The sequence below is a fragment of the Aedes aegypti genome, chromosome 3, assembly GCF_002204515.2.
Source record: "Aedes aegypti strain LVP_AGWG chromosome 3, AaegL5.0 Primary Assembly, whole genome shotgun sequence".
Taxonomy (NCBI): Eukaryota; Metazoa; Arthropoda; class Insecta; order Diptera; family Culicidae; genus Aedes; species Aedes aegypti.
Genome location: NC_035109.1, coordinates 111,404,651 through 111,417,704, shown reverse-complemented (window position 1 = coordinate 111,417,704; position 13,054 = coordinate 111,404,651). Strand labels below are relative to the sequence as shown.

Below are 13,054 nucleotides of genomic sequence, written 5' to 3'. Positions count from 1 at the left end.
ATTACAACAGTTTTTTCACATAGAAGAAGGAGTATCTGAATAAAATATAAAATACCAATAAATCATAAATACTAAATAACCCTTACTTTTCAGATGGTTTGATGTTATGCCAAATGTCCGACATGCCAAATGACCTTTACTTCCCATATGGTTTGATATTATGCCAATTGATTCTTACTTTACATATGGCTTGATATTATGCCAAATGACCCTTTATTTTCACAATGTTCAAAATTATGCCAAATGACCGTTATGCCAAATGGCTGTTATGCCAAATGTCCTTTATGCCAAATGGCGTTATGCCAAATGACCTTATGCCAAATGGCTTTATGCCAAATGACCCAGACCCACAAAAAACATACATTCGAAGGAACGAATTTCTTTGTTTCCAGTACATACAGTGCTGTTCTGAATAATAGCAGCGCATGTCGATTTTCATACAAAAAGCTCAACTTTGACATGCTGTAGTTTGGTTCCCTTTCAAGCAATCGAGTTGAAATTTTCTCCACAGAACTACAAATATGCCCAATTTTGTAAACACAATATTTCAAAATTTTCTAAGCCCCTGCCGGAAAGTGAGATACTAGGTGAAATTGTTCGAAAAAATAGCAGTTTTAAAAATTTGAATTTCTGCTTGACATTATAGTTTTAAATTGTATATCACTTACCATTGGAACAATCTCCTCCTACTTATCAAACCTACACCTATAACGAAAATGTTTAAAATCTTTGTAGAAGAAAAATTTTAAAATGAAAAACTGCTATTTTTTTGAAAAATTTCACCTAGTGTAGTTACAAAATTGATCATATTTGTAGTTCTGTGGAGAAAATTTCAGCTCGATTGCTTGAAAGGGAACAAAACTACAGCTTCTCAAAGTTGAGCATTTTGTATGAAAATCGACATGCGCTGCTATTATTCAGAACAGCACTGTATATGATCACTTCAGTAATAAAGCAAAATTATTTTGTTGATAGTGTTTTACAAACTATTATTTGAAAACATTTATCGGAATACTCGAAAAATTACGTTATTTTTACTGACAATATGTTTTTTACTTTGATATTTTTTCAACTTTTATTACAACTTGCAAGTATTTAGTCACCTCCAAACAAGAATTACACCGCTTTATCTAAATAAGAAGGATTTTAAAATAGATATCGAGTTATGGAGAGAAATTTTCCTCTCGCGTGACATCGACTAGTGGAGATATCGAGTTATAGAAATATCGACTTATGGAGAGCACGATGTATAAAAATTTGAAGGGCCCGAAAGATCCTTTGAGTTATAGAATTTATAGAATTTCGAGTTAGGGGTCGTCCATAAATGACGTAGCTTTTTAAGGGGGAGGGAGAGGTCCTAGCTAGTGGACGTAGCATTTTGAATCAAGTCCGTAAAAAGAAAGGCGCTGAAAAAAAATGCAAACAATTATTTTTTATAAAACTTCTTTTTTTTACTTATAAACTTACACTCAAAATAATCCAAACGTCATTGTTACGTGAAAACATACGTGATTTTTTTCCATCGCACTTTTCACGTAGCTCCTACGCAAATCATAGGTAGCCCAGAATGAACGCATGAACTTTGGAAGTTCGTCCATTCCATCGTCGCTCAACGTAAGAGCTACGTGGATTTTCCGGTAGCCTTTACGAAGCGTTTCAATAGGACCTAGATGGTTTTGCATTAAATTTAACTGTAATAAAGACCAATCTTATTTCTAATAGGCTTTGGAAGAAAACTAATTCCCAATTAGAAAATGTAAACAAACTTAAAAGATTGTGATATTTTTATTGTCAATCTGAGCATTTTGAATCCTGTTTCCCCAATTTTGTGAGTTTGGTCTGTCTTGTTGTAGCCTTCGCGTGCTATAATTGATAGAGGTTATAAATCACGTATAAAATATGAAGTAATGCAGGGATTCTTCGGTATTCAAAGCATATTTACCTTGAAATCAATCCTACACAGTGTTTAAAGCAGCAGCAGCTTCTGAAGTTCTTCAAAAATCAAGCGGGCGCCATCTTAGGATTTGAGCTCAACACCGAATGTACGTACACTATGCAGATGTCAAAATGAATCCAGGCACCTACGTGAATTCCATGTAAGCGCGATAGGTAACCTCAGTAAACATTACCGAGTCACTATTTGGTGATTATGAATGGTTTAGTGATCTTTATCTTAGTCAGGTGAAGTGGAGGTAAAATGAATTTGGAATGATCTACGTGATTTTTCACGTACCAATGACGTTTGGATTTTTTTGAGTGTAGGTTATAAAATTATGATTAATAAATTTATAAATTAACAAAATAAAAGTTAATTAAATTGATTAAAAATCAATGCTCTAACTACTTGGAGTACATTTTTTTTGCCATTTGTTAACATGACATAAAGTCAGCCGTTTTAGTATTATTCATATTTTCTGTTGGGGCTTTATTTCTTCAAGAAAAAAACACATGCTATTCTTGGCAAATATTACAAAGATATTTATTCCGTGAATTATGCCTTCATTGTTGCAGGAGATCTCTACCAAATCAACTCATCATTTGTTTAGATATATCAATGCTCTTGATGTTATAGCCTGAATATTGATGAGGATAATAGATTCGAATGTTATCAAAATTGCCCTATCATTAAATATTCTTAATAACTCGGTAATTTGAAGAATTTTTATTATTTAACTGTTTAATTATAGTTTGTGTAAGATTATTTCAGTATGGAAACGATAATGAAATTCAACTGAAGTATAAATAGAGATTATTGTTTTTGTATAATAATCGACAAAATTTTCTAAACATTCCAAATATTTCAAGTGTAATCTTTTATGTATCTGGCCACTGTTTGCTAAAATGATTTGAAATTGGATAATATTAACGATGATTCTGTTCAAATTAATATATTTTCTTGATCATCTTCATTAAAATCTATTTCCTAACAACGAATAATTAAAAAAACAATCCTCTAATATAACGAAATTTTTGTTCAATATATAATAAAATATATTGGACCCTAACTCAACAGTAACGAGCTTTTTTCACATTTTTTATAGTAAACTTGTTTTTCATAGTAAGAACAGCAAAAGTAATATAATTTAGCCTATATGAAACTGGAAACCAAAACCAAGGAAAATGTTTATTAAAACTTTTTCAAATTACTTTTGAGCGCTACTGTATATCAAACTGTTAGATAAGATTATCCTAACATTTCAGTCAGTAATTAATATCAAACTTTGTATTGAACTTCTCAATTCCAATTTTTTGTTTCAACCCAGTCACTAAGGAAAACAAATAAAAAATATATAGGGGGGGGGGGATGCTTGATATGCTACGTATTTTCCAGGGGGGGAGTACCAGCATTTGTGACGAAATGCTACGAGGGGGGAGGGGGTGTAAAAAATCAGTGAAAAAATGCTACGTCATTTATGGACGGCCCCTTATGGAGAGACGACTGTATATTGTTCGGCGGATGTTTCAGTTCTATCGATCGGTGGCATATTTTCGGGGTTTCATATGAAAGTTGCGTTACTCATTGGATTTTTTCGCCCCTCGTCTCATATGCCCCTAATTTGCCCAAGTGATCTCTCGTCGCTTGCTTGCGATTCTATCCATCATATTCTTTCATTACTCCCTTCCACTTTGAGTAGTATCGCTTTCACCGATAAAAGCCAATAAAAGCTCATTAAGTTAATAATTGTAATTGTTAATAATACCAAGAAGAAGAAATGTAGGTTTGAGTACTAAATTCGTTTTTGGATGATTTTGTAAAAGCTCAAAACAAGCTTATTTTTCAAAGTTTCTGTGCATATTTTAAAATTTTGATTGGATTAGTAAAAAGCGTGATAACTGCGTTTGGTATTATATTGTGGATCTTGCACTAAATTGCATTCCGATTTCCGTTCGTTGACTACTACCGCTGCTGTTTTTATACGTTAAACATAACATCGGAAGTATGTAGTGCGTTGAACGTTCATCTGGTGCAGCGCACTACTTCCGACAATATGATTAACGCATAGTAACAACAGCGGAATAAAATTATTTGTTTAAATTAGACTTCAATTTAGTGCTGGCGCCACAATAATTCTTTAATGTACTCAGGATTACACGTCAAGAACAAGGAATATACAGTTATAAAAACTATAGAACATCATTTAAAAACAACGTTATTCTTTCAGATATATTTTAGAATTTTCAACAAAAAGATGAGACAGTCCGTCATATTTCTTATCAAAATAATGTTAGAAAACTTAGTTTATCCGCTGCTCAACAGTCCGGATTTTGAGTCAAAACGGTATTAGTTTTAACTTTTTCAATGTCTACTCCAACGTGAATTTCAAATTCTACAAAAATGATTGATTCTACTTACAGGTTTACCGTCTATAGATGATGGATCACAGTGACTTCAATATCACTTTTTTTGCTTTTTTGTGCACTAATAAAACAGTTTTAGGACAAATTTTAGAAGAATATAAAATTTTCAGCTCCCTTTGCGGCCTTTGCGTGATTTTTTGATTTGACGATTTGGTTACCAATAAATGACGTCCTTTTTATTTCTAGCATAACATATGAAAAGGGTGTAGCAAGAACAACCGAATAGACTTCAATACAGAGTTAGAATAATGGCGAATATTTCTCTTTCCGTACAAGGGCCAATAAAATAAGCCAATTTTTACGAATCATATATTGTAAATTTTGCACCTTATCGAACGCGACGATTTGTAATCGTCGCTGATGAAACCGTCGCCAAAATCGTCGCCAGCCAACCAGCCGATGCGAATTTGACGTTTCACCAGTCTTACCAACATAACGGCACATCACCTGCTTTGATTTGTTTGCTGGCGACGATTTGGTTGGCGTATTTGAAAGTTGGCAGCGCGTTTTGATGCCCGTGAAACACACAATATTTTTTTTCGCAAAAATCACCTAATAAACTGTTGGGAAGCTTGGGAACAGTAGATTTTTTTGGATAAATATCCTTAACTCACAACTGATCAACATGTAACTTCTCTTTGCGTCTGGGTCACAATTTTATTTTGTTCCGGTAGGTATCTTAAAATTGCCTGAAAATGATTTTTATTTCTTCATAATTGTATATGATGTACGATCCTAATTTGACTCCGGTGAGAGATTCTAAGTGAAAATAGATACATCCAGAAATAACAGTGTTTGCATTTTTCGTAATTAAAAAAAAATTTGTGTGCAGCTTTTTGCAAAACTCTCGGGTTTAGTATCATACTACGCCTATCTGCAGTGACCAATCTCTCTTCGTCGATTTTCTTTTTGGATTAGTATACGAAATGAAATTGATTTTACGATGCTGCATGACGAACGACTACTTTCTACTGAAACAAAACTGCTAGTCGAGAAATCGAATTCTGCAGATACGCCACCAACGCGAGAGCTTGTTTTTTTTTTCAACACTCTTCGTATTGGTTCAACCGGAAATCCCGTGTGATAAAATTTTCATTTTGCATCTTGTTGCATAAATAACAAAATCTCGCATAACTTGTGATCTCGCCCTAAAAGCCATTCGTAACCGAGTGTGTAGCTCCTTGTTTCTAAGTTTCTCCACCGATGTAAACAAATAGACGGACCTGTCACATGAAAAGGCCAATAGACCTATTCACATGACGTTCCAAAACAGCTAATTGGGAAGCTCTTTGACAGTTCTTCTATGAAAATGACAGCTTCGTGTATGCACCGGTCCTCTACCGATGTAAACAAATGCATAAACGGACCTGTCACATGAAAAGGCCTAACACCTGTTCGGATACCAAAGCTCTGCCAACACTGCTGGCGGTTACCAAATTTCAATGCTGCCAACCTAACCAGGCAACCCGCTTGGAGCTGTCACGAAGACGACGTCTGCCCGTCATCATTCAAAAGAAGCATAAAGACACGGGAGTTGTGCAAGCAAATTTAAAGCCGCAATAAAACGTAAAATTCGGCTAGTGAAAAACATTCAAAGTAGCTGAAATTACCACCAAAAGTAAGTTTTCACAGTTGGGAACAGATTTCGATTAAGTGCAACGGAATGGGAATCGATTTTGCACGGGAATTAAGCGAAATTGTGCGCTTGTTGACATCCCGCATCAGGGGGAAATTTGGTAGCGTTTCGATGACTTGTGTGATTCGAAACTCGCCTTCAGAGCTGGGTCACCACAGGGCTGGTAGCGAGAGGCACTTTTTAAATATCTTGGTCACATTTGCAACAAAAAGCCACAGAAGTTTCTTATTTCAGCAAAATGGTTCCAATAGGAACTATATAGGTAACAAACAAAGAAGAAAATCTGAAAGTTCAAAATACCGAAAAAGTGATGTTGAAATATCTAGAAAATATTGTGTCCAAATTCCAGATTGACTATGTAATATTTTCGTAGATCTAAGATAATTTTGTGATGGAAACCAAAAACCAATAGTTAGGAAATAAATTTTGAAAGTCAAATCAAATTAAAAAATGCCCGGAAAAAGTTGAACAACCATGATGTTCCATCTGTTTTAAGATTGTGAGGTATCCGGGAAAAGTCTAGGAATTGGAAAGATTTGAAATGGACACCCTGTGGGAATGGATGTATATTTCAAATCACTACAGTTTATAACATTTTATATATTTTGCTTATAATTTATCATCCTTTAGTTGTTGTTGTTGTATTTGAGAGGGACTTTAACCCGAAGGTCATTCGTCCCTCTTTTTTAGTAAGGAACTTATTTTTATACCTATTTTTGAATTATTGTTGTAGTTTTGAAGTTCCTATGTTGGCCATCATTTTAGCCAATGGAAGCCATTACTCTTTTTTGCTCTGACCGCTACCAGCCCTGTATGCCATCCTTCAGTATCTTTCCGCGACATCCCGTTTCTCCACCCCACTGCACTCAGCTGTCAGTTCCTTCCCCTGTTCATAAAAGTGCCTCAAGTTTGCTTAATCATACAGCAAAATAAAGAGTTTGCTATTGTTCCATTCTAGGTTTGTGTCGAACAAAGAAACTAGCTGAGCATTTCGTGAGCAGCAGAACCAGGTTTTAAATCCCGCACACAATGGCTGGTGCAATGATGTTTGATCGCGCACAGTCGCTTCAGCTGAATCGCCAGGACTTGTCCACGATTGCGGCGGATCTCGAGGTGGACGAAAACGATGAGGAACAGATTCGCCAAAAGGAGCAGAAAATCCTTGAGCTGGGCGAAGCGTACAAAAAGGAAGGCAAGGCCAAGGAACTAGCCGATTTGATCAAGGTGACCCGACCGTTCCTGAGCTTCCTGAGTAAGGCCAAGGCCGCCAAGTTGGTTCGCTCGCTGGTGGACTTGTTCCTCGATTTGGAGGCGGAAACTGGCATCGAAGTTCAGCTGTGCAAAGAGTGCATCGAATGGGCCAAGCAGGAAAAGCGTACCTTTTTGCGGCAGTCCCTGGAGGCCCGACTGATTGCGTTGTATTTCGACACGGCCATGTACACGGAAGCTCTGGCCCTCGGCAGTCAGCTGCTGCGGGAGCTGAAGAAGCTGGACGATAAGAATCTGCTGGTGGAAGTGCAACTGTTAGAAAGCAAGACCTACCACGCGTTGAGCAATTTACCCAAGGTAAGGACGATTTTGATTACGTTCTCTATTATGGTTTCATATATGTATATGTGATATATGCAACTTTCGATTCTTTCTCCCTCAGGCCCGTGCCGCTTTGACCTCGGCCCGTACGACGGCCAATGCGATCTACTGTGCCCCAAAGGTGCAGGCCACGCTCGATTTACAGTCCGGAATCCTGCATGCTGCCGACGAGAGAGATTTTAAGACCGCGTTCTCGTACTTCTACGAGGCGTTCGAGGGCTTCGACAGTGTCCAGAGCCCGAAGGCGCTGACCGCCCTCAAATATATGCTGCTGTGTAAGATCATGTTGGGCCAGAGCGATGACGTGAACCAGATTGTCAGCGGCAAATTGGTGAGTATGATAAATTGATACAATTTTAATCCTCGTTAGGACCTTCACAGGAAGTTCCCTGGTGTGGTAGCATGTAGCCTCCAATTTCGAAATATTGATTCTGACTTTTCTTGACATTTCGACCCTAGAATCCAAAAATAGTTCCGAAGCAATTGAGCAATCAAATAATTTTGTAACACTTGCAACAACAAACCAGTGTTGACCAGACTCATTTCCCCGAAATTCGAATTGTGAAGCCATGAACTGTTATAACTGTGCGTTGTATTCCTGAGATGGAGAGGGAGGTGGTTGGGCTTGAGTGTTGCACATGGGATCCGATAGTTTCGATCTCGGTGGGCCGCAATTCAAGTTTCGGTGAAATGATTCGCACTCACTCATTTCATTTCACCGAAACTTGAATTGTGGCTCTCTGGGAACAAAATTGATCGATGTTGTGTGCAGTACTCAAGCTTAACCATCTGCTTTTCTATCTTAGGGGGATAGAGCATGGTTGTAGTAGTTCGTGGCTTCGTAGTTCGGAAAATGTTATTTTCGGGGAAATGAGTCTGAACAACACTGCAACAAACATCCCACTGGAAATAATTTTTGATTTTAAAAGTTTCGGTACCTGTACCTATACGTTTTATAATTATTTATCAGAATTGTTTTGATTTCGCCATCACTTCACATCCTTTAACTATTGGGTTGTTCTTTTTCGTAGGCAATCACCTACTCCGGCAGGGACATCGACGCGATGAAATCCGTTGCGCAGGCCTCGCACAAACGTTCGTTAGCCGACTTCCAGGACGGGCTCAAACAGTACAAGCACGAGCTGGAGGATGACGTCATCGTAAAGGCTCACTTGGGAACGCTGTACGATACGATGCTGGAGCAGAATCTGTGCCGCATAATCGAGCCGTATGCCCGCGTCGAGGTCAGTTTCATCGCTGAGCAAATCGCCCTGCCCATCGCCCAAGTCGAGAAGAAACTGTCGCAAATGATCCTGGACAAGAAGTTCAGCGGAATTCTCGACCAGGGAGTGGGCGTGTTGATCGTGTTCGAGGAAGCTCCGGTAGATAAGACTTACGAGACGGCTCTGGAGACGATACAGCACATGGGTAAGGTGGTAGACACATTGTACCAAAAGGCGAAGAAATTGACGTAAGTACTCCTGCGGGACGCGGGGCTGTAGGTTCCCTTCTATTTAGGCTTTTTGTTTTTTGATTCGTATGAAAAGAACTATTCAATTTGTCAATCATTTTGTCGTCTCTATTTACCGTTATCGTTGGTTGGTTCATTTTCGAAAAGATATAGCAAAAAAAAACAAGTCCATTAGCTGCAGAAACTGTTTGATAAATCACACAACTGGAACGTAACGTAATAATCAACAATATTCGCCACAACCACTAAACAACTTGAATGCAACTCTAATGACTAAGACTTTGAGTATAGACCGGAAACTATGATACTTATAGCGTTAAACTATTAATCTACAATTTACGCTGTCTGCAAACAAACAAAAAAATATAGGAAGAAACTAAGAAGATGATTAAGGGGAAAATCAATAGGAAATATGAAACTCCACACTCCTAACTAAGACCACCAGGAAGTGTAATTCGCTGCAACATGATTTAGCAAGGACCTTCAAACCATTATCAAGTAAATTATTTCGTAAAAATCTACCTTCTGCGCTGTTTGGTTCACTGGATTTGGCCGTGATGACCTTCCTTGATTTTCCTTTATCTGTGAAACAATTCCATTATTTCCTCCTACGACACCGAAAGCGGATAAAAACCGACAATTATTTTTTCTGAGCTTTTTTAAGTTTTTAATTAGTACTAAATGACTAACATTATTATCCTCTAGAACAAACCTCTCTGGGCATAGAATTATGTTTTCCAGGGAGCGATATTTTTAGATATTTGACCGTTGTATATTTTGTAGTGTTGATTAAAGGCTTCATGAATATTTAAACAATGGCAATGTTTTTGTTGCAATCATTTTTTTTTTTGTATTCTGATTTAGTGATCTTATTCAAACTACTGCATAATATGGTTATGATTCATCGAAATCATTTATACTCCAGGAAAATATAATTTCAAGCTGGTGACGAGATTACAAACTGAGGGTGGGTTAGGGGCACAATCAGACCCTTGAATGTGCAATGTGGTTTAGTATATGGGAAATGCCATTGACGGTTTGTAATCTTCTAAGAGGTTTTCGAGACCCAACAGGGCGCGTGTACCGGGTTGCGGATAGGAGCAAAAGGCGATCAGTAGCATCCACTTAAATAATAAGACAAAAAGCCGTTCTTTGACTAGGTGATGTTATGTGATGTCCTATGGTGTTGTAGTACTACAAAGTATTTCACTCTCTGGGAACTCTGGCCTTGATATTAATTTTTCACTTAATAAATAGAATGAAATAATCATACTCAATAAACAGAAAGCACCTTCACTGCAATAATAAATCTGATACCATCAATTTTCTATATTTGACAAGGTTTTGAAGAAAATCAATGAGTGAAAGAACTACTTGACCCACATCAACTAAGTCTATACATATACAAAAGTTACGTCATAGGGTCATGGTGAGCATTTGGTATGTATGGTAATAGTTGATTCTTATCTAATGGGGGTATTACAAGACCACGTAGACAATGTCGAAACAAATTATTTCTATATTTCGGTTTTATTAACCGAAAGGCTCAGCTATGCTGTAAAACCATTTCTTAGCAAATACGCATTAGTATTATCATGTAACAAATGTTACGCAATAGTTGGTGTGGTTGGGCTCTGCGTTACACTAGTTGTTTTTTGCATTTGACCATGGGGGTATTGAAGAGAAGATGAATTGATGCCGTGCTTCAGTTCTATGGTAGCACAGATCTGGAGAGCTGGACATCTGATCGATTTGTCTTTCGCTGATGACCAATCCGTCAGGGTTTCGACGTGAGTGGTTGGTTGGTTCTTTGGGTTTGTGCTCATGAAGGGTTGAGATTTGGCTTCGGTTCATTATCACCTTCAATTGACTTCAAATACCTTGGGAGACAACAAATCATTTCTGGGGTTCAATAATTAGTTACCGTCAAACGGGGTGACTTGCAACACATTGTAATTTACAACTAAATTTCACTATAAGGTACCGCGGGGCAAGTGGGTAAATGGGGTAAGTGAAAATAATGTGTATATTTTACTGAATATGTGAATTAACGTTTCAAAATCATGCGTAAACCGTTGAAGCCATTCAGAACATTACGGTAGGTAAGAGATTCCTGAGATTTTTCAATCATTATTGCATAATAGAGCAAAAGATTGTTAACCTGTTAACTGGTACTTCGTAACAAGTTGGCGGCGTGCAATCTTATTTTAATATTTTCAGTAGAAAAAAGTTGCGGAAAAAAATATTCTGTACCACTTCTAAGTTGTCCCCTCTGACAGTTTAAAACTGCAATAAAAAAAGTTTTAGAATTAATTCGACATAGACCTAAAAATAACTAAATTGAAACACCGTCAATTTTCCAAACACGTGGGGCAAGTGAAAAGTTTCTCATTAGAGATTGAATTTGTGTGTTCTCTCTAGGTAGCTATAAGTACACAAGGTTCGCAGTTATCATAGAACAACAGAACGTGCTGACATTTCAAGAAACACTTTACTCAAAGCGTTAAAAGCTATTAATTTGGTTAACTCATTGAACTTCTCTGAAAAAAGGTTGCCAAATATTACGATATTAATATGTTTACTTCGGACAGCCGATTAAAAGGAAGACGTTGATTGGAAAGTTCCAATATAAGACAACGCACGGAAATCTCGTGGAATGTCTATGTAAAGCTAGTTCAAAACATAAAAATGGGGTATAGGTGTATCCACATAAAAAAGTTTCTAAATACTTTATTGAAGGATTCCGTTTGATTTCTTTTGAACAGTTATCCGACGTCATATCCGACTTTCTTAAAAACAAATAACGAGCGGTGGAAAATCTACAGAGCAGAAATGCAATTGCTGTCCCATGATGTAAAAACTAACATTGGGAATGTTGCAGTTATAATGTTGTCGAATCATTTCAACAAACATAACTGAACAGAAGAAAATTCAAGTAACAAGAATAAAATTTTCTTTGTATATATGTTACTTATGTTATTGTTCATTGAGACGCCTTAACAAATGTTAAAGGTAATAGAAATCGTGAATGTAACTGTTAGTTTTTGGATTTATTGTTCAGAACGATAAACTTTTCACTTGCCCCACTTGTGGGGTCAATTTCAGTATACTGCTTATATTTGGTGGGAGTCAAGCTAAAAAATATACACGACCTCATATGTTTTAATTTAAGGTCTCTAGAATTTGAAGAATGCCAGCTATGCAAAATCCATTACCCACTTGCCCCACGGTACCTTAAAACACAATTTTCAATAGAAAATTCGTTTTAAATCGGTGCTTCAATACGTATGACTCATAATTCAAGTAGGGGCCACGATTATTATAAATATGTTCATACAATAAACATAATTCTTTTAAATGTCTAGAAAACTGATACTTGATGGAGGTTCAAAATCGTGACCTGAAAACATGAGATAGATTTAATGTACAAAAGTAATACTCTACATGTTGTTTCTATAACTAATAAGTGATAATATGACGAACTTTATTTTACGAAATTGTAGCAACAACTTTTTAATAAACATATTTTTTATACACATGTACCTATGCGGGGTGACTTGCAACACTTTATTTCTAAGCAATTTAGAGTTTTATAAAAGTTGAAAACTCTACTTAGGTCTACTTTATAATCAAAAGAGTAATAATTCATCAATCAACTACAAACACTCGTTAAAAATATTGTTCAGTTAAGATATTGGACCTTGATGATTTAACGCCTTTTTTCCCATACAAAAATAGCTCAATTATTTTCTTACAAAAATGTATTCTAAATGTTCTTGTACTGGTTCGAATGCTTTGAATACATGAATAACAATACTTAACAAGTGTGACTAATAAAAAATATCAACATTTTGTTGGGAAAAACTAAATTAGCAGTGAGTGTTGCAAGTCACCCCGCACAAGGACATTTAAAAAATTTCACCTTTTTGATGACTTTTGATATGACAAAATAATTCGATTCAATTTTCTATTGTCTCATTCTGTAGGCGAGCCGGCCT

At 36.7% G+C, this 13,054-nt stretch overlaps 3 protein-coding genes across 5 annotated transcripts in view; 1 reads left to right on the top strand and 2 right to left on the bottom strand.

Moving 5' to 3' along the window:
- Positions 1 to 4,437, bottom strand: part of LOC5576260 (transmembrane protein 68) — a 33,190-nt gene extending 28,753 nt beyond the window's left edge. The window contains exon 1 of the mRNA XM_021853867.1: positions 4,355 to 4,437. The gene's annotated coding sequence lies outside the window, so the exon portion shown is untranslated. The remainder of the gene's footprint in view (positions 1 to 4,354) is intronic.
- The window catches only part of LOC5575364 (protein HGH1 homolog), a 57,155-nt gene extending 52,675 nt beyond the window's left edge, over positions 1 to 4,480 (bottom strand). The window contains exon 1 of one of the 3 annotated variants that reach the window (XM_021853866.1): positions 4,355 to 4,480. The gene's annotated coding sequence lies outside the window, so the exon portion shown is untranslated. The remainder of the gene's footprint in view (positions 1 to 4,354) is intronic. The other 2 variants (XM_021853862.1, XM_021853864.1) reach the window with 2 other exon arrangements.
- A 1,342-nt stretch (positions 4,481 to 5,822) lies between these two features.
- LOC5576266 (26S proteasome non-ATPase regulatory subunit 11) lies at positions 5,823 to 9,577 on the top strand. The gene is made up of 4 exons (XM_011495366.2): positions 5,823 to 5,977; positions 6,954 to 7,561; positions 7,647 to 7,916; positions 8,617 to 9,577. The coding sequence occupies exons 2-4, from the start codon at positions 7,025 to 7,027 to the stop codon at positions 9,058 to 9,060; spliced, it is 1,251 nt and encodes a 416-aa protein (XP_011493668.1). The 5' UTR covers positions 5,823 to 5,977; positions 6,954 to 7,024; the 3' UTR covers positions 9,061 to 9,577.
- Positions 9,578 to 13,054: the final 3,477 nt, after the last annotated feature.

Bases quoted from the DNA above. Each gene is read 5' to 3' on its own strand.
- LOC5576266 (XM_011495366.2), top strand. From the start codon at position 7,025: ATGGCTGGTGCAATGATGTTTGATCGCGCACAGTCGCTTCAGCTGAAT. The intron at 7,562-7,646 runs GTAAGGACGATT...TTTCTCCCTCAG, and splicing joins CGTTGAGCAATTTACCCAAG to GCCCGTGCCGCTTTGACCTC. The intron at 7,917-8,616 runs GTGAGTATGATA...TCTTTTTCGTAG, and splicing joins AGATTGTCAGCGGCAAATTG to GCAATCACCTACTCCGGCAG.